This window comes from Elgaria multicarinata, chromosome 15 (assembly GCF_023053635.1).
Source record: "Elgaria multicarinata webbii isolate HBS135686 ecotype San Diego chromosome 15, rElgMul1.1.pri, whole genome shotgun sequence".
Lineage (NCBI taxonomy): Eukaryota > Metazoa > Chordata > Lepidosauria > Squamata > Anguidae > Elgaria > Elgaria multicarinata.
This window is the reverse complement of record NC_086185.1, coordinates 23,721,809-23,739,833: the sequence shown is the minus strand read 5'-3', so window position 1 is coordinate 23,739,833 and position 18,025 is coordinate 23,721,809. Positions and strand designations below refer to the sequence as shown.

The 18,025-nt window shown below is 49.7% G+C and overlaps 1 protein-coding gene across 3 annotated transcripts in view; it reads right to left on the bottom strand.

Annotated features, from left to right (window-relative positions):
* DGKK (diacylglycerol kinase kappa) overlaps positions 1–16,240 on the bottom strand; it is a 56,490-nt gene extending 40,250 nt beyond the window's left edge. For 2 of the 3 annotated variants that reach the window (XM_063141990.1, XM_063141991.1), the window contains exon 1: positions 2,553–2,693. In XM_063141990.1, the coding sequence (XP_062998060.1) occupies positions 2,553–2,573 (21 nt within the window). In that variant the 5' untranslated portion in view covers positions 2,574–2,693. Of the gene's footprint in view, positions 1–2,552; positions 2,694–16,045 lie in introns of those variants that run through there. The other variant, XM_063141989.1, reaches the window with a different exon arrangement.
* Between the last annotated feature and the right edge of the window lie 1,785 nt (positions 16,241–18,025).

The window sequence follows — 18,025 nt, the reverse complement described above, 5'->3', positions numbered from 1 at the left end:
ACTTTCTTCAAAGTTCTTCCAGAAGACCCATCTTCCCTGCAAAGCTTTTGGCACAACCCCTAATCTAGTTCTCAAGCCCATAACTAAAACCAAGCACATGCAGCAGAAATGACATCTCCTTTCCCTGTTTACAAACCTTTTCTCTCCTTCCTCTGTTATTTCCCCTGAGCTGGATTGCAGATTGCAAGTTCCTCAGAGAAGAGACCCGTCCTCTTGTGCACTGTAAAGCCCAATGCACACTGATGGCAAAATATAAATAAATAAAAATAATCCTGTGTAGGTCACACACAACCTAATAAATTGCAACCTCGGTGGAATTCTCAACTCTGAAGCGAACCTGGGCAGAATCCTCCGTGCTGGAGGGAAGTTGCCCGGATCGTTCCCTCCTTCCTGGGTGCTGCCTTCTCCCTGCATGGTGGCTGCTGGCACATTCCGCATGTGCCCTCGGTGTTGTGTCTTCTGCCAACTGAACCTGTCCTGCGTGACTCCCCTGGATCTCAAAACTGGGTTACTATGCTACATTTTGGAATCCTCATGTAAATATGCTGGTTAGCATTCTGGGAGCAAGGCCAGAAAAAGTGAATCCAATAAGGACCTTCAAATAGGAAAGGGCTGTGGAGAAATGCACACTTCAAAGCTTTTTGCTGGGACACCCCACCAACCCTCCAGGGAAGCTGTCTCTTCCTGTCCTGTTTGCTATCTGATTCTGAATCCCCTTTGCTTCACCTGCAACAAGCCAGAGGCTTTTCTGTTCCTTCCGTGTGGCTGCCGTGAAGGAGGCAATTCTCCCTTTCCTGCTAAGCGCTGAGCTTTTTGCTCCAAGGGCTTCTTTGAATGGAGATAATCTCCCTTTTGAGGTTGTTCAGTGGGTCTCCAGTGTTCTGTATGCCCAAACCAGAGAGGGTTGCATGTTCTGGGCATGGCATTTTCTTATTAGTTCACCTGCTGATGCTTAGGTGAGAACTTGGCGTGAAGTTCTGAGCCTCCAGCTACCCAAACTGACAACCCTTCTGTTGCAAATCAGTTACTGTTCAATAGATTTTGGTAAGAAAGGGAGCAGTGTTGGCGTTGGGGAGACAGAAACCAGGAACAGCCGTGTTCCAACTGTTTGCTGTGCAGTGGTGACATCAGGCTCTCTCAGCCAATCCACAGAGAGTTGCCTGGATTCATTTGTAACAGAACCACAAACCGATTGGTTAAGGATTACCAGTCAAAAATGCATGTATCATTGAGATGACCTCAGATCGGGGAATGCTAATTCCATGATAACATGCACCAGATTTCCTTTGCTCTACCCCTATCACTCCCCAACTAGGATTAGGAGCAGAATGACCAAATAACAGCATGGGAGGCAGCAAGCAGGGTCAGATCACCACTTCATCTGGCTGTAAGGAGAGAGAAAAAACCCTGCCTTAGTCAAAACCTGGATATACAAATAAAGCCACCTGCCCCAGTTACCCCTGAGAAACTGGAAAGCGCGAGGGCAGCCCTTTGCTGCCACCCAACATACAGTCTTTCATCGTGTCAGCCACTGATGCCCTGGGGTGAGGGAGAACTGCTCCTCTCCTAATGCCGGAGGCCGCACCTGAGGCACAAGAATGAGTAAATACAAGACTGGAACATTTTATGAACTCTCTTTTGAAGCTAGTAAGCTGCTCACCCACTCAAAACTATAGTTTTACCTTGCAAGACAACAACTGTAAGACCCTGTTCAGACGACATGCTAAACCGTGGTGATGAAGCATTTTGAGCTAGACATTAGTGTGACATGTGAACCATTCTTAACCATGGGGGCTGCATAACCATGGTTTCAACACGCTCACTAACCATTTCTGGCAAAAGGGTTAATAATGCCCTAGCCATGGCTTAGTGTGTTGTCTGAAAAGGCTCTAACCGGTACATGGAAGGGGCAGCCCATCTCCCCTGGACTCGTACCAGAGAGAGGAATCAGTGAGCGCTTTGCTAAATGCGAGAGTACAAGAGGTATCAAAGCTTCCCAGTTACACTCAGGAAAGAGGGTAAAATTCTGTACAGAAAGGTAATTTAAACATTTGCATTTATTAATTATTTCTAAACTACCCTTCATGCTTAGAGATACCAGACCAATAAACCATACAAAATAAACAACAACGTGACCCAAATTAGCCGCACAAAAGAGGACGGATACTAAAACAACGAACATAATCAACATGCCGCAATGGAAGAGCAGCTAAAACTGGAACGGAGCAACTGGCAGACCTTCATGATCCGGCTTCCTGTAACATTCTGGCCATTGTGGGCTTCAACTGGCTGAGTTGTGCTAACTTACAAACACTTTTAACTAAACGCACTGGCCTGGCTCCGTTCCCAGCTCAGACGTGACCCGCCATTCCTTTGCTGGGCATCAGGACGCTCCTCCAAGTATTCAGACAAGGTCCGTGGGATAAAGCGCTCCAGAACTACCATGACCCAAGTGAGCTAAGGGAGGGGAAGGGACCGTCACCTCCTCGCGCTCCCCGATTGAAAACAACAACAATGCAGAGTTGATTTCTGAAAGCAGCGGAGAAACCCACATGGCGTCGTTCATCATCCATGGCCCGTCACAAAGTAGCCCTCATAAGCCTTATTTATCGCCAGCCTCGCTCGCTCTTTCCATCTGCATAATAAACTGCTTCTTACAAGCCTTCCACCAGTACAATAAAGCCTATTGCAACGAGGCCGTTGGCTGCTGCCTGGTAATTGCAGCGTGCTCAGGGGATGTAAAATCTGGAGGAGGAGGAGGAGGAGGAGGAGGAGGAGGAAGAAGAAGAAGAAGAGGAGGAGGAGGAGGAGGGCTGCCTCTTCAAACTTCGTTGTTGCACGCCACAGGGGCAAGAGGTAAGCCTTCCACCTATCTGATTGGCAGCAGGGCCCAAACCTTGCCATCGTTCATCTTTGCTGCGGGTCTGGGTGTGGCAAGATCCAGATCCCGGGTGCTTTTCCCTGGCTCTGCTCCCACTTCCTTGGTTTCCTTGCCTATGAGGCGGCCTCAAGCCTCCTCCCCACCAGGAAACTGAATGAGGTGGGTGTGCATCAAGCTTGGCAGGAGGTGGTTGCAACACAATGATACACTCAGCCTCAGCGTTGTTGCAGTTCTGAACCAAGAGCATGGAGGCGGCGGCGTTCATTTGTGCCAGATGAACAAGGGCCTCCTTTCCTGCACACCCCCTCCAAGCAGCAGTGGCGGTGGCGTGTTATGCTTTGTGAGACCCCCCAAAACAACAAGGAAATAGGGGTGGGAGAGAAAAAGGGGAGGTCTGGATGACAGATTCCCCATTCCTTGGAGAAAGGAATGGGGAAACCGCAGAGGTGATGCCCTCCACAGAGCCAGGCTCCACCATTGTCAACCCAAGCTCATAAATCGTTAAGGCTTGGCAAAGGGGCGTTTACAAAACGCTCAATCCTTCAGCTCATTCATTTGTTGACAGCTAACATTTCAAGGATCCAGATGACTGCACCATTTCGCTGCGGCCAGAGGAAGGCTAAAAAATGGTGCAGCCTTAAGAAATGGAACCCAAGATTTCACTCAAACTCCTGATGCCAGAAGCCACCGCTTTGGGCCATTCTCTTGGCACAATGGATCCCCCCGCAAAAACATAGCAGGTTACATCAGGAGGATCCAAGTGGTGGTCTCAGAGACTGGGTGGACCCCCAAAGGAGGAGGAAGGGGTCTTCACGCTGTGCGAGGTAGGGAAACTTCTTGCCTGAAATAAGAAAGCGGGTAGAGATAGACGTGGGCAGCAGCAGCGCTCTTGTTTGGGGATCTAGTTCAAGGGAGTTGAAGTTTGCTGATACATCTATCATAAGAACAGTACCAATGTCCCCCCCCCCATCCAAACACATTGTCCTGGCCTCCAAAAGCAAGAGCAGCCAAAGTAGCTAAGACCATGTGGTCATTGGCAGGAATTTGAACAGGAGTCAGCAGTGCGAGATAGCTGCTAGAAGGGCTAACGCAGTTCTGGGCTGCGTTAGAAGAAGCATTATATCAAAGACGTGTGAAGTTCTTATTCCTCTCTATTCGGCCCTAGTGAGACCACACCTGGAATATTGTGTACATTTCTGGGCACCACATTTCCAGAAGGACATCGGACGGATAGAACAGGTTCAGAGGAGGGCAACAAAGACGATGCAAGGACTTGAGGACATGCCCTACGAGGACAGACTGAAGAGGGAACTTGGGATGTTCAGTCAGGAGACAAGAAGACTGAGGGGAGACATGTCAGCAGTGTTCAGGTGCATAAAAGGATGCCACAGGGAAGATGATCAAGAGCTATTTTCCATGGCCAGAGCAATTAGGTCCCCAAATAATGGGTATAAGTTACAGCTATGTAGATTCCAATTAAATATAAGGAAAAACTTCCTGACAGTGAGATCGGTGCAACAGTGGAACAGTCTACCTACAGAGGTGGTGGGTTCTCCATCTCTGGAGGTTTTTAAACAGGCTGGACTGCCACCTTTCATGGATGGTTTAACTGGTTTTCTGCACATTGCAGAGGGTTAGATGATCTTGTGGTCCATTCAACTCAATGATTCTGCCTTATACAAAGTCAGACCTTTGGTCCATTGAACCCAGTATTGTTGACACAGACTGGCAGCAAGGGCTCTCCAGGGTTTCAGGCAGGATTCTTTGGTGCCTACCTGGAGAAGCCGAGGATCGAATCTGGGACCTTCTGCATGCAAAACAGGGTATCGGCCACTGGATTACAGCCCTTTTGCATCACCTTGTTATGAGAAGTTGCACTAGCATCACAGGGTGTGCAGGAAGCTCTAAATACTCCTCAAGGCCAGGAAGTGTGGGTGTGGGCAAGAAGCTCTGAAATGTGCCACGGGGGACTTAGCCCTTTGGCTGCAATTAGCTTCCTGGGTCACCAAGAGGTTCAAGCAGCTGTAGGGCATCTTCCTTCCTAAATCTGTGCTCACCTGCTACCTACACCACCCTAGAGTGGGAGGTCTAAGAGAGGAGGCATTTTGCTGCAGAATCCTTTTCTGATTGGATGTTGCATTACACCCTCTCCTCCCCTTGTCCCTGCTTTCAACTGATACCACCTTTAATTGGGTCGCATTTTGCATTGCAAAGTCAAGCCCTGGTACTGGGAGGGGGAGCATCCCCTTTGGAGCAAGGATGTCACCTTGAAGGCCCAAACTCATTAAGCACAGGAAATGGGTAGTCGCCTGGTTGCGCTATTGCTGTCTATTCTTAGCCCACCACTCATTTCCCTTGGCAACAGCTCAGAATGAAAAGAGTCCAGCTCCCACCACCCCCCTGCCCCATTTTCACATGCTTTGTCCTCCTCCATGCATGGCGCACCTGCCCCTCTGGAGCAGCAGTGAAGGGGGAAACTGCAGGATTCGTACCAGCTGAAATTCGAGCAAGGTGGGATGCTCAATAAGGACGCCCCTCCTCAGTTCCCTCCTCTTCTGTGGCTCTGTTAGAACTTGAGATTTAGCTGTTCATTCACAAAGACACCATGAGATGCTAATTGCTGGGATGTCGGTGGAAATTCCCTGCTGAAATGATCAAAGTTTCTCCCATAGAGAAATTCAAATTCTGTTTATACGGGGCGAGGATGATGCAAGGCAGCTGCCTCTGCTTATATTGACTTATTGTGGCTGCTTGTTTTAGAATGCAGAATTCTGATTTTGGTTTTTTTGGGAACACACACTGGGGAAGGAAGGGTGGTGGAATGAGATACACAAAAACAAGAGGGAGACATAATAGGTGAAGGAGGCTCACCTCAGTATTACTGTCTGTGTACCAAATGTACCCACTGGCTACTTTGGAGGAAGAAGTATGTTAACCCATTACACGTATGTGCACGCACGCGCGCGCGCGCGCGCGCGCGCGCACTCACACACACACGGACATGCCTGCTCAATGCATTTAGCAAAACTAAGAGATGTGCAGGCTCCTGAAATCATCAACAATGTACACATGACAGCACAAGCCCTGGTTACTGCTTGGAGGAATACCTCAAAAACTTCCACATAGATGTCAATAAGATAGTGCTGTGCAGTAGTTATAGTGTTGGACTGGGAGTTGGGAGGTCTGGGTTCAGGTCTCCACTTGACCATGGACGCTCACTGGGTGACTTTGGGCTAGTCATAGACTCTCAGCCCAAAGCTACCTCACAGGGTTGTTGTTGTGAGGATAAAATGGAGAGGAGGAGGACTATGTTTGCTGTTTTGGATTCCTTAAGGAGGAAAAATATAAACGTAACAACAACACCACAAAAACAAATGAAGAACCCCTTCCCTAGAGCTGGGATCACATAGGGAGGGGTGGGGAAAGATTTGGCTGTAGGCCCTCCTCTGATATGTAAAGGCAAACAGCATGACCTGAGAATCTCCCTGTTCAAGTCCAGTTCAGATTAAAACCCACGGCATGGCATAAGGAAACTGCTGTCCACCTCACCTCTCCATCTCTAGCAAAGGTATACCAGCATTGGCTAACCTTACAGAGGATGGCTGAAGTCCTGTTAACCCAAACATCTCCAGATCACATCTGCCAACACTGATCTTGAAGGCACACAGCCTGCCTCTGCACAGAGTAAGCGAGAGGATGCAACCCGGGTGCCAGGAAGTTGCATGGGGATGGAAGAAACATGAGTTAAAAACCCAACTCAGCCAGGGCTTCCTGGGCACTGCTCACTCCCATGAGATCCCCATGAGATCCCCATGGGAGTGATCCCACCCCCCAGCGAGTTGCTGTCTCTGGCTAGTTTGATTTCACACAGGTGTGTAGAGTCCACAGCGTAGCTCTGAAGTACTTGAAGAGGCAGGAGAAAACCTAACACGGAACTGGGAAGGGAAGCCGTGCGTCTGGGGCCTCGCTCTGTTACAGGAGCGCTCTCCAGGGTGCTGGGAACAGCCAAAGAGGTGGAATGAATCCCTTGACCGAGCAAGAAACACTCTCTGTACTCCTGCTTCTCGGACTATGCTGAGCCCTCCCCTCCCTGTGCCACAGGAGCAGGGTTTCCGAATCCTGCTTCGGTCAGAACTGCGTCTCTGCGGGCAAAAGTGGAAAGAGGAGATGTTCACGGCTAGCTCCAGAGGATCTCCTTGACACACCTGGTTCAGGTGCAGAGCTGAGGAAAGGCACAGAGGACTCGCTCTCTTCACCGGCCTGTCCTGTCCTGTCCTGTCCTACACACAAACACAGCAGTTGAGTTAACCCCAACATCTCCAGAGCACAAGCAAAAGTGTTCAACGTGTGTTCCAGGCAATAACACTTCTCTCTTTTGCTGCTGGAGACTGCAGTGGTGACTCATCACGAGCAATACACCAAGGGACGTGCTGCTGCTGAAACCAAAGCCCCAGGAGGGGCCCTCCAATTCAGATCCTGCATTTCTGCTGCAGAAGCCCCCCACCCCAAGCATGCTGCACCCTCACAGAGTTAAGCCAGCCAGCCCAGAGGGGCTAGAGGGCTATCACACAAAGGACAGCAACGCTCCCTAAGATTGCCCTCTGGTAGCTCCCTTCTGCCCTTTAGGGGCCTTCAAAGGAGCTTATATAAAAATAACACAATAACCACTCTTCAAAAAACTACGTTTAAGTAATTCATTCACATACACACTTAAGAAAAGAGATGCCTAAACCAACAGAGAGATGAACGTCACATAACTGGTGTTCAAGGAAGAAACCCTGGAAGGTCTGACGGAATAATCTTTTGCTTTCCCCAAGGAAAATAGGATGGATTCTGTACCTTTCTTCAGATTGGTAAAAATGTCGTGCATGTCTACAGCTTTGATTCTTTTCACTAGTTGAATGTGAGCAATTGTGAAGCGGCTCAAAAATCTCTTATTTAAGAACATTTACTTTAAAAGGCCAATTAAGGCTGGAACAGGAAATGCTGCTTTTGCACTGGAGGACAGAGGCTAGAAAGTCTTTGAATTATCTGCATCAGCCATTGTGGTGGAAGACGTTAGGGAGAGACGTACATCTGGAATATTGTTTGTGGGAAGGCACCTGACGCTCTATGCCAAAATATAGAGGGCAAGAAATTACAAGTCAACAGGGCAGATGGCTTTTATCCAAACACTAGAAGAATGGAAATGTGAAATCAGCCTCCTTGTCAGAGGATTGGAGGATAAAGAAGGCAACATCCCTTTTAAAAAGGATTTTGGGGGAAGCCAGAAAATTACAGTCCTATCCAAATTAATTAGGGCAAAGTATTATTAAAGCTAGAACAAGCCTTGCTGAAGAAGAGTCAGCATGGCTTCCAGAAAGTGAAGGCCTGCTTCACATGCCTTTTAAAATTCTTCGAGAACATCAAAAGCATTTCAGAAGTCTAACTGTATAATGTCTGCTGGATCACTCCCATATACATAAATATATAAATACATGCTTATTGATGGAGTCCTTCTGAAATGCCCTCAGGTAGACTGAGAGGTCAGCAACTGATTAAATAAAAGGAAAATAGTAGTTTTCTCAGTAAAAGGAAGGAAGCAGAGGGTCTGCATTTAGAACCAATTCTATTTGAGTTGATCATAAATTGCCTGGAGTGAGCAGCAAGGTGGCGACATCTGTAGATTGCTCTAGATTATTCCAGATGGCGAATCTTAAAGCAGGCTGTGAAGAAGCCCCAAACAATCTCACCAAATTGGGTGAATGGGTAATAAAATGCCAAGGAGTACAGTAGTGCTCATTGGGGGAAGCCGTCTTAGTTTTGTATATGCATAAATGTGAACGGGTTGGCTGTGACTATTCCAAGGAAGTGATCTTGGGGTCATAGTGGCCTATTCAATTAGAAGTGTCACCCCAGTGCGCAGCAAATTCCATGGTATTTTCCATAAAAAAAGAATGGAAAAGTAAACAGTTGATACCATGACATGTTCATCTCAATCTATGGTGCAGTCGCAGTTGAAATACAGTGTACAGTTGAAAAAGATGAGTAAAATAGGGATGTATTGGGATTTTATCATTATGAACCAGAAGTCTGAGATCAAGGCATTTCATGAGGATTGGTGGATGGTATAATGAGAAGTTGGTTAAAGAATGGAGACATAAAAACGGAATAAGAGCCCTGATGCTGGATCAGACCAAAGGTTCATTTAGTCCAGCATTCTGTTCACACAGTAGCCAACCTGGTGCCTGTGCGAAAATGAGTGAAATAGCACCCTCCTACTCTGTTCTCAGCAACTGGTGTGCATTAGCACACAAGCCATTTTCACCACATCATTGGGAGCTCTCTGATCATAAAGAAGTCTGCTATGGGGAACTAGTATAGTAATTCCAGAAGCAGGATGCCAGATCATACTGTCAACACCATAGAATCATAGAATAGCAGAGTTGGAAGGTGCCTACAAGGCCATCTAGTCCAACTCCCTGCTCAATGCAGGAATCCACCCTAAAGCATCCCTGACAGATGGTTGTCCAGCTGCCTCTTGAATGCCTCTAGTGTGGGAGAGCCCACAACCTCCCTAGGTAACTGATTCCACCGTCGCACTGCTATAACAGTCAGGAAGTTTTTCCTGATGTAGCATCCTCAGTCAATCTGGTAATGAGAGCATTGGCCAGAAGCTGATTATGGTGGCCAGGGATGGGCAGTGATTTAGAAAGGATCGGGAATGCCTTCCATTTGTTAACTTATTTTGAAATAAAATAAAATGTCATGGCAATCCATCTACCTATCTATCAATATGCACACACACACTTCAGATGTATACGTTGAAATAGATATATTCAAATCTATGCAGCCACATTTCCCCCCTTTCTTTTCTTTTGTTGAAATTATATATTGTTATATTTTCGGTGCCAGACCTTTCTCTTCTCCCAGGCAGTTAACAACGTGGGCTGAGTTTGTTTGTTTTTAACGGACCCTGGAATAGCTGTTTTCACAAATACTGTTGTTATTATGCTTCTTACGTTTTTAAATTTTGTATATTTGTTTTTAATGTTTACTGTTTTAAACTTTTGTAAACCGCCCAGAGAGATTCAACTATGGGGCGGTATATAAATGAAATAAATAAATAAATAAATAAACATTAAATAAAGGCTTGTGAAAGGGAGCAGCACTTGGGCAAATTGCCTGCCATGCCCCCCTAAGGAACCAGCACTCCCCAGGTTACACATCCACCTTGGCTTTGCTGTGTCTTTTCAGGGCAGGGAAGTATTATGGACTCATACAAAACATGGCAGAAGTTCTCTGCCAATAATTTGCAACTGACAAAGCTCCAGCCATCATAGAATCATAGAATAGCAGAGTTGGAAGGGGCCTACTAGGCCATTGAGTCCAACCAGCTGCTCAATGCAGGAATCCACCCTAAAACATCCCCGACAGATGCTTGTCCAGCTGCCTCTTGAAGGCCTCTAGTGTGGGAGAGCCCACAACCTCCCTAAGTAACTGATTCCATTGTCGCACTGCTCTAACAGTCAGGAAGTTTTTCCTGGGCATCTCATAGTCCCAAACAGAGCGAGTGGTACAAAATAAAGAGAAAAGGATGCCTTTCTGGGGCACTGGAAATGTATGGTTTTATTAGCCCCAGCATATTTTGACTTAGGATGCTTCATTGGGGGCAAGGTGTTCAGTATTATTGGTTGCAAACCCAAGAGAGGCACTCGGACAGTTTGCATGACACAACAGCCCATGGGCTAAATGGGCATGCTACCTCTCACATGCCTGCCACTTCTGCTTTTAATCAGCAACCCATGAGCAACTCCATTGTAGATTGCTTAGCGTGTTGTCTGAATCTGGACATTAACCCAACAACAAGCCATGAGTGTGAGGGTGCTATTGCAACCATGTCCAACTTGTAAGTTTCCCACAGGTATCTGGTTGGCCACTGTGGGAACAGAATGCTGGATTAGATGGACCCTTGGACTGGGCAAGAAGAGCATGGCTCTTGTGTGTTCTTAAATTCATAGAGGGAGGAGGGCAGGTTCTATCAGTCATGAGAGTTGAATACAGGCTCCGTATTCAGGGCAAATATATATCTATGTATCAAGTGCTGGAGACATCAATGAAGAGCGGTGTAGTTGTCTTCATGCCCAGCTCATAGCCTTCCCAGAGAAAATGTACACATGCACACACATACATGCCCGCACGCACCTTACAAGTTTATTTTGAACATTATGCCATGATACTTAAATGGCAAGTATCATTATCACCATCAGCCGGCCTGTCTCTATCGGAAACAGGATCTTGGCCTGACCTAACAGGTCACTTCTTATGTTCTTATGCAAGATATAGTGTTTAGAAGCCCCCGTGCTAGATCATAGGCTGGCTGGGGATTACGGGGGTTGTACTTCAACACATCGGGAAGATGCCAGGTTGGGGAAGGATATCATAATGAGTAATATGACAGAGTTGTCCACCCACCTCAAATATTCCACAAATATCACATCCCAATCTTGTGTCCGTGTCCTTGCTCCAGGCTGGGCCTTACACACAAAGCCACCACCTCTGAAATTGCTGACAAGAGAATGTCTTGGCTGTCCTTCCAGAAGCTTCTCCACAGTCATGCATGGGTCCACTCAGCGTGCCTCAACAGCCCCATGGGATCCCCAGCCCCATACCATCAGCAGGCATATTTGGCCTGAGAAGCATCAGTGACGTCTAAGCAGGTTATGATGATTCAGAGACCAGGCATGGAAACAGACAATGCCAAATTAAAATGTTCCACATGACTTGCTGGATCAGGTGGCCATCCCCTTGGCATCCAGGCACTAGACCAGGTCACCCCAACCCTCCTCTGAGCAAACACTCCCACCCCACCTTCACAAGCAGGAGGCGCACCTGAGAGTCCTCCTCGTCTCAAGGCCACCCCAGTACTCACTGCTGCAGGGGGCAAATGTCAAATGTGAGGGGCTCAAAAGGGGAGTGGCACAAGGGGCTCCCAAGACTCTCTTCCCGGGAGGCACTCTGCTTTCGCTACTCCCCCATTGTTCAAGGCAAAAATAAGGGTTCTTCTGAAAGACATCGGCCGTTTCTACACCTGCCTTTTTTCCTGGGATCATCCCTGTGCATGCAAATGACACACAGGGGATCCCAGGAGCAAGCAGGGATGATCCTTCTATTTTCCTGGGATAATCCTTAGGTGTAGAAAGGGCCGTAGTGCCTTGCAGGGTTTTGGCCAGGGATGGGCAACTTCAGATGTTTTCGCCTACAAATCCCATCAGCCCTCACGGTTGGTTATACTGCCTAGGGCTGATGGGAATTATAGGCCAAAACAAATGGAGGGGCTCACATTATCTACCTGGCTATGGCGACACAGGCCATGCAGGGGGAAGGCTCTTCAATCCCCTTTCCTGAAACAGCATGAACATTTCTTGAGATCACACACACATCATGCTGAGACCTACATTGAAACTGAGCTGGAATTCAGAAGGGCCACCACACATTCAGCAAGCTTCAGAAAAGAAACTTGCATCAGATAGATTCTGCTCCAAAGTGTCCCAGTTGCCCTGTGCAAAGCTTTTTAAACCTCAGTGTAGCCAGACGTTTTATGGCAGGTGGGCAAAAAGTATCAATGCGGAACTGTTAGACTTCAGATGCAAGGACCCTAATATGCATAACGTCATTTTAGCTGGTTTTCGGTGTTAAGACGATGACTTATTGGTGCTCATCAGTAATCCTTGTGGATTTGTACACATTATGGTGAGAACGCTCAAACGGTGACTTCCTAATGAGCAGCCAACTGGGCAGGGAACTTCTAGCCCACTTTCTCTTCTATGTTGGGTGGGTGGGTGAAGAATGCTGAAGTCTCAGCAACCTGGTCTAGATGTACACTAAGCACGATATAACACTACAAAAGCAGTTTGAAAATGGTATATGGAATGTGTCATGGGCCCCAACAGTTGTCAGTACGAACATAAGAACATCAGAAGAGTCCTACTGGATCAGACCAAGGGTCCATCTAGTCCAGCACTCTGTTCACACAATGGCCAACCAGCCATCGGCCAGGGATGAACAAGCAGGACATGGTGCAACAGCACCCTCCCACCCATGTTCCCCAGCAACTGGTGCACACAGGCTTACTGCCTCAAATACTGGAGATAGCACACAACCATCAGGGCTAGTAGCCATGGATAGCCTTTGCCTCCAGGAATTTATCCAACCCCATTTTGAAGCCATCCAGATTGGTAGCCGTCACTACATCTTGTGGTAGTGAGTTCCATAATTTAACTATGCTCTGTGTGAAGAAGTCCTTCCTTTTATTTGTCCTGGATCTCCCACTAACCAGTTTCATGGGATGACCCCAGGTTCTAGTATTTTGAGAGAGGGAGAAAAAATGTATCCCTGTCCACATTCTTCACACTGTGCATAATTTTGTACACCTCTATCATGTCTCCCCTTAGCCTTCTTTTTTTCCAAGGTAAACAATCCCAGTTGATGTAACCTTCCCTCGTAGGGGAGATGCTCCAGCCCCTGAATAATTTTAGTTGCCCTTTTCAATACTGTTATGAAGCAGTAGTGTAGATCCTGCCCTGGAATCTTCCTTAAGTGACAGGCTCAGTTTAGAACCTGCTGGAATTTGCTTCTGCTAAACATATGATTCAACCCTTTCCTTTCTGGAAAAATGAGAGGTCATTCAGGGAGAAGAAAAACAAAAACATGAGAGTGAAATGATCTGGGGGCAAAAAAAGAAAGAACTGAGCTGTTTTTTCTGCTCATCTGGGTTTTGATTTTGAAGCATCGCTTAAAATTTGCTAGGGAGCAAAAAGGTGGCCACTCTTACCCCCAAGGCTCCAAACAGGGCCGGCCCTGCTGTTAGACAGAGCGAGGCAGCTGCCTCAGGTGGCAGATGCTGGGGGTGGCAAGGTGTTGAAGGACACCATTGTGTGTATCACATGACCTGCTCTCTACCCCTTAAGATAGCCTGTTGCCATCAGGTGCATGGAGGATGCTACCCCATCCAGGTCAGAGTTGACGTCTGGATAGCTTCTATACATGGAAGTGGGCTGGATGAGCAGGATCCTGTCCTTTACCCCAGGGAGCAAAATCTCTGAAGCCATCCCTGCTCCTGAAGTATCCTGCCCACAGCCTGGAGCAAGCCTGCTTCAACCTGTTCAAAGGGAGCTGCTCTGGCAAGCCACTAATGCGATCACGAAAATGACAAGCCTGAAAATACCATTAGGAAATTAAAAGAAGAGCTCAGCGTGTTCTGGTTCCCTGTGCTTCTTTCTTGGCCAGCTTCCTTGGCATCTTTTACTACTGTTCACCCCCCCCCCCAATGCCACTCCTTTGCAGCATGCCTGAGCAGTGCCCAGTTTTTAATTCTCATCTGTCAATTTGCAGCAAGCAAGCTGCTATCTGCACACAGGCACACTCTGGTCATCCAGACCAGGCCAGCACCCTCATCTGCTGCAGCCATCACTCCAGGGACACAAAGAGGGCATGCCATCATGCCCAGAAGAAGACGCTCTTCCAGGTGGGGACCAGCACCAGCCCTGGATGATGGAACTCTTTGGCAACCCAGCGAGCGAAGCTGCAGATGCTAGCTCCACACACATAAACATCTCATCATTTGTCAATCACCCCAGTTGTCTCAAGGTTGCTACGAACCTTCAGCTGGAGATGGATTTCGGAGAACGCTCGTCAGCTAATTTTTGTAATGGCTTAGAATTGATTTTCCCCTCTATTGTCTCCAAGAAACAATAAAACATCTTTGCCTGGCTGCTTTCCTCTCTGCCATGTCTCTTGCCAGAATTTTCATGGCTCTTGCAGTCTCCCTCTTTGAAGAAGGTCCACAGAACCCTCACCTGTACTCTCGAGAGAAAATTCCAAGAGGCGCGTCTATCAAAAGATGTTGTTTTGGAACACAATATCCACACAGATGCTGTAGGAGCAGATCAGAGCCTGAAGTTCTCTGCCTATGGATCATTTCCTACACAACCCCACCTTGGATTTTGCTCTCCGAGACAACTTATGCAATTCACACGTGTTCCTCCACGAAGGAAACGTGTTGTGTCAAGACCAGCTCTCAAATGCAGCCCAGATGGCCAAGAATTCACCAGAACAGGCTTTGGCTTTTCAGATCAGCAACAATAAAAACAGAGGAGTGAAGTCTCAAGCTATTTCCAATCAAGACATGCTGTTAGGCATTTTGTGGCTGATTTTACTTAAGTGACTCCAAAGCCATTTAGAGGAGGACTAGGAATTACTATAGCCCAGGAAGTGTGAACCAACAAAGCCACCGGGGCCCATTCTCTCCTTGATGAACATGTCTTTGTGGAGATTGACATTTGGGCGCTGAGTGCTCAGGGCCAGGTCCTTTCTGAAGGCAAAGCTCTGCTACAGACTAGCAACAAATGCCAGATCCTTCGCCAAGTACAGTCAAAACATCTTCCAACTGAGCAGGGCGCAACAGTAGGGGAACAGGGAGACCTGGGCCAGCAGTACTGCTCAATGCACCAAGGCAGGAGGAGCCCAACCTGAGCAAGCTCACCGAAGGTCCTTTTAGCCTACTATCTTGTTCCAAGCACGACTGTCTCTGGATATGTCCAGAAGAGCACAGAAATCAAGCCAAGCACCCACCAGACGTTGCCAGTTGGGGGTACCCTGGGAATAGGGCACCCCTCCAGTGCTCAGGCTTATTTAAAGCAGAGGAGCTGCCTTTAGGGCGATGCACACGGCTCAGCCAACTGGCATAACGTAGGAACTCCGCTCCTTTGGGGTGCACGGCTGCAGCTGCGAGGAGCCTGGAGGGGTGACGGTCTGAGAGAGCGCCCCAGGAGAAACCAAGCTGTCCCACATCCCTTAGGCAGCAAAACATCTAGGCACAAATTTAAAGCTACCACCTTTCAGCCCCTGAGCCCGCCAGCCAGGACAACAATTGCACAGTTATACTTTGGGGTCACAACCCACCCATCACCACACAATCCCGCAAAGTGATTTCTGCAGACATGAACCCAATGCCACAACATAATTTTCGCACCTGCGAATCTTGGTTTTCCCAGAACGGGCGCAATGGTGTTTTCCTGCCCTCTGCCCACACCACTCGTGGATCCCCCCCCTCCCTACAGGTGGCGGCCCATGGGAAGGGACCACCGCGCCTGAAGGATGGGGGCCCGATCCGCCCTCCCTTACCTTGGTCCTCATCTGGCCAGAGGTGGACACTTTGCGGATGAGCTTGTGGGAGCTGCCCTCCTGCTCGCCATCGCTGTCCGAGGACTCCTCGCCGGCCGCCTCGCCGGGGGCCAGCCGGTCCACGTCGAGGGAGGAGACGGACTCGCGGCCCTTGCGCAGGAACAGCTCCCCCGGGGGCGCCAGTTTCTCGGCCATCTTCAGCCGTCGAAGCGGCTCACCTGCGCGCGGAAGGAAAGAGCGGGGCAGCTTTGAGACGCGGTTTTCTCACTCCACCCCACCCCACCCCGGTCTCTCCGGCCCGGCGCGGGGAGGGGGCGGGGGTCCGACCGCCCAGGGCTGCCTCCGCCCCCAGCCAGCCAGCCACCCACCCCGGAACCCGGGTTCCTCTTTTCCGCCCTCAAGCCGTCAACACTGAGTCAAGCCGGGGCTGGCTTGCCTTCCTCCCACCCCGGGGGCGCGCTCGCTCGCTCGCTCGGCTGCTTCCTCTCCATCCCCCCCCCCCCCAGGATTCATTGGGGTGCCGCGGCGTTTCTATGGAGAGTCCGCGGCTTGCAGCCCCACCCTCCGCCTCCTTTGATGCTCCAGCGAACAGGTGGTTCGCCGAGTTCCTGGGGGCGGGGCGGGGGGGGGGCATGCGGGATCCGCACCCGGGGCCGGCCGGCCGGCACGTGGGTTGGAGGAGCCCGGTGGCGGCGGGGGTGGGGGGGTTGGGAGGCGACCTCCCTCGCGCAGGCGACCTACCTGGCGGGCTGGGGCGCTGGAGACGCGGCTGCCTTGCCTCGCACCGCCTCTCGCTCTCCCGCAGCGCCGCGGGGGAGCGCGCGTGCCCGCCTCGCGGCCGGCCAGTCGCAGCCCCACGCGCGCGGGGGGGGGGGGGAGAGCGCTCCCGCCGGCAACAGCCCCGGAGCCGCCGCACGTGTTGCTGGCTCGCCTCTCCGCTGCGCTTTGCAGCCACGAGCGCTCCCTTCCTCCCGCCTGCCGGCACTGCAGTGATATCTCCTCTCTCCCCCCCCCCACGCGTTTAACCCCTCCTGTCTTTTTTCCTCTCCTCACCCCCCACCCCTTTCAATCGATAGTGCGGCAAGGACCAGGAGCAGCCTTCCTTGGTCCTGCCAGGGTCACTTTAATCCGGATTAACGCATCCTGAATCGCTCCCCCCTCCTCCTCCCGGGTCTACATTCAGCAGGAGCAACCAGGACGATGCGCTTCCCAGGGTGGGGGAAGATGACCCCCCCCTCCATCCCCTTGTTCATCAGAGGACCGATTTGTCCTACCCCCACGACAAGGTCTCTCCTCTCCCTCGCGCCTCTCTTTACACGACTAGAGCAATGGGCTTGGGAGATACAGGCCATAGCTAGACCTAAGGTTTATCCCTGGATCGTCCAGAGGTCAAAATTGCTCATCTAGGGCCACAGCTAGACCTAAGGTTTATCCTGGGATCCTCCAGGGTTCGCCCCTGCCTGAGCACTGGATCCCCTGTGTGGCACCTAGATGAACAGGTTTGACCCCTGGACGATCCAGGGATAAACCTTAGGTCTAGCTATGGCCTGAGTGACACACAGGGGATCCAGTGCTCAGGCAGGGGCGAACCCTGGATGATCCCAAGATAAACCTTAAGTCTAGCTGTGTCCCCAGTCAAGTTGCGTGTGGACTTCGAAAGTCTGGCACGCATTCAGGAGTGTGAGCTCAGAAGCGGCGGGGTGGGGTGGGGGAGACAATTATTCTGGATTTTAAAAAGGGGGTCAGAGATCCTAGGTCAGGTATGCACCCCACCTTCAACCCGCATGTACACAGGGCTAAAGGCTGGATTGGAGCCCCGGCAAAGTCTAAGGTAGCAGCTGTACACAGAGCTCCAGCAGCAGACCCATTTCTCTCTGGGTAGGGAACTTGACAAACCCTATGCAGGGCCGGGGCATCTGCCCTGTCACAGGGGAACACTTTTGGTTGGGCTGAGCAGAATTTGTGAAGAGGAGGAACTAG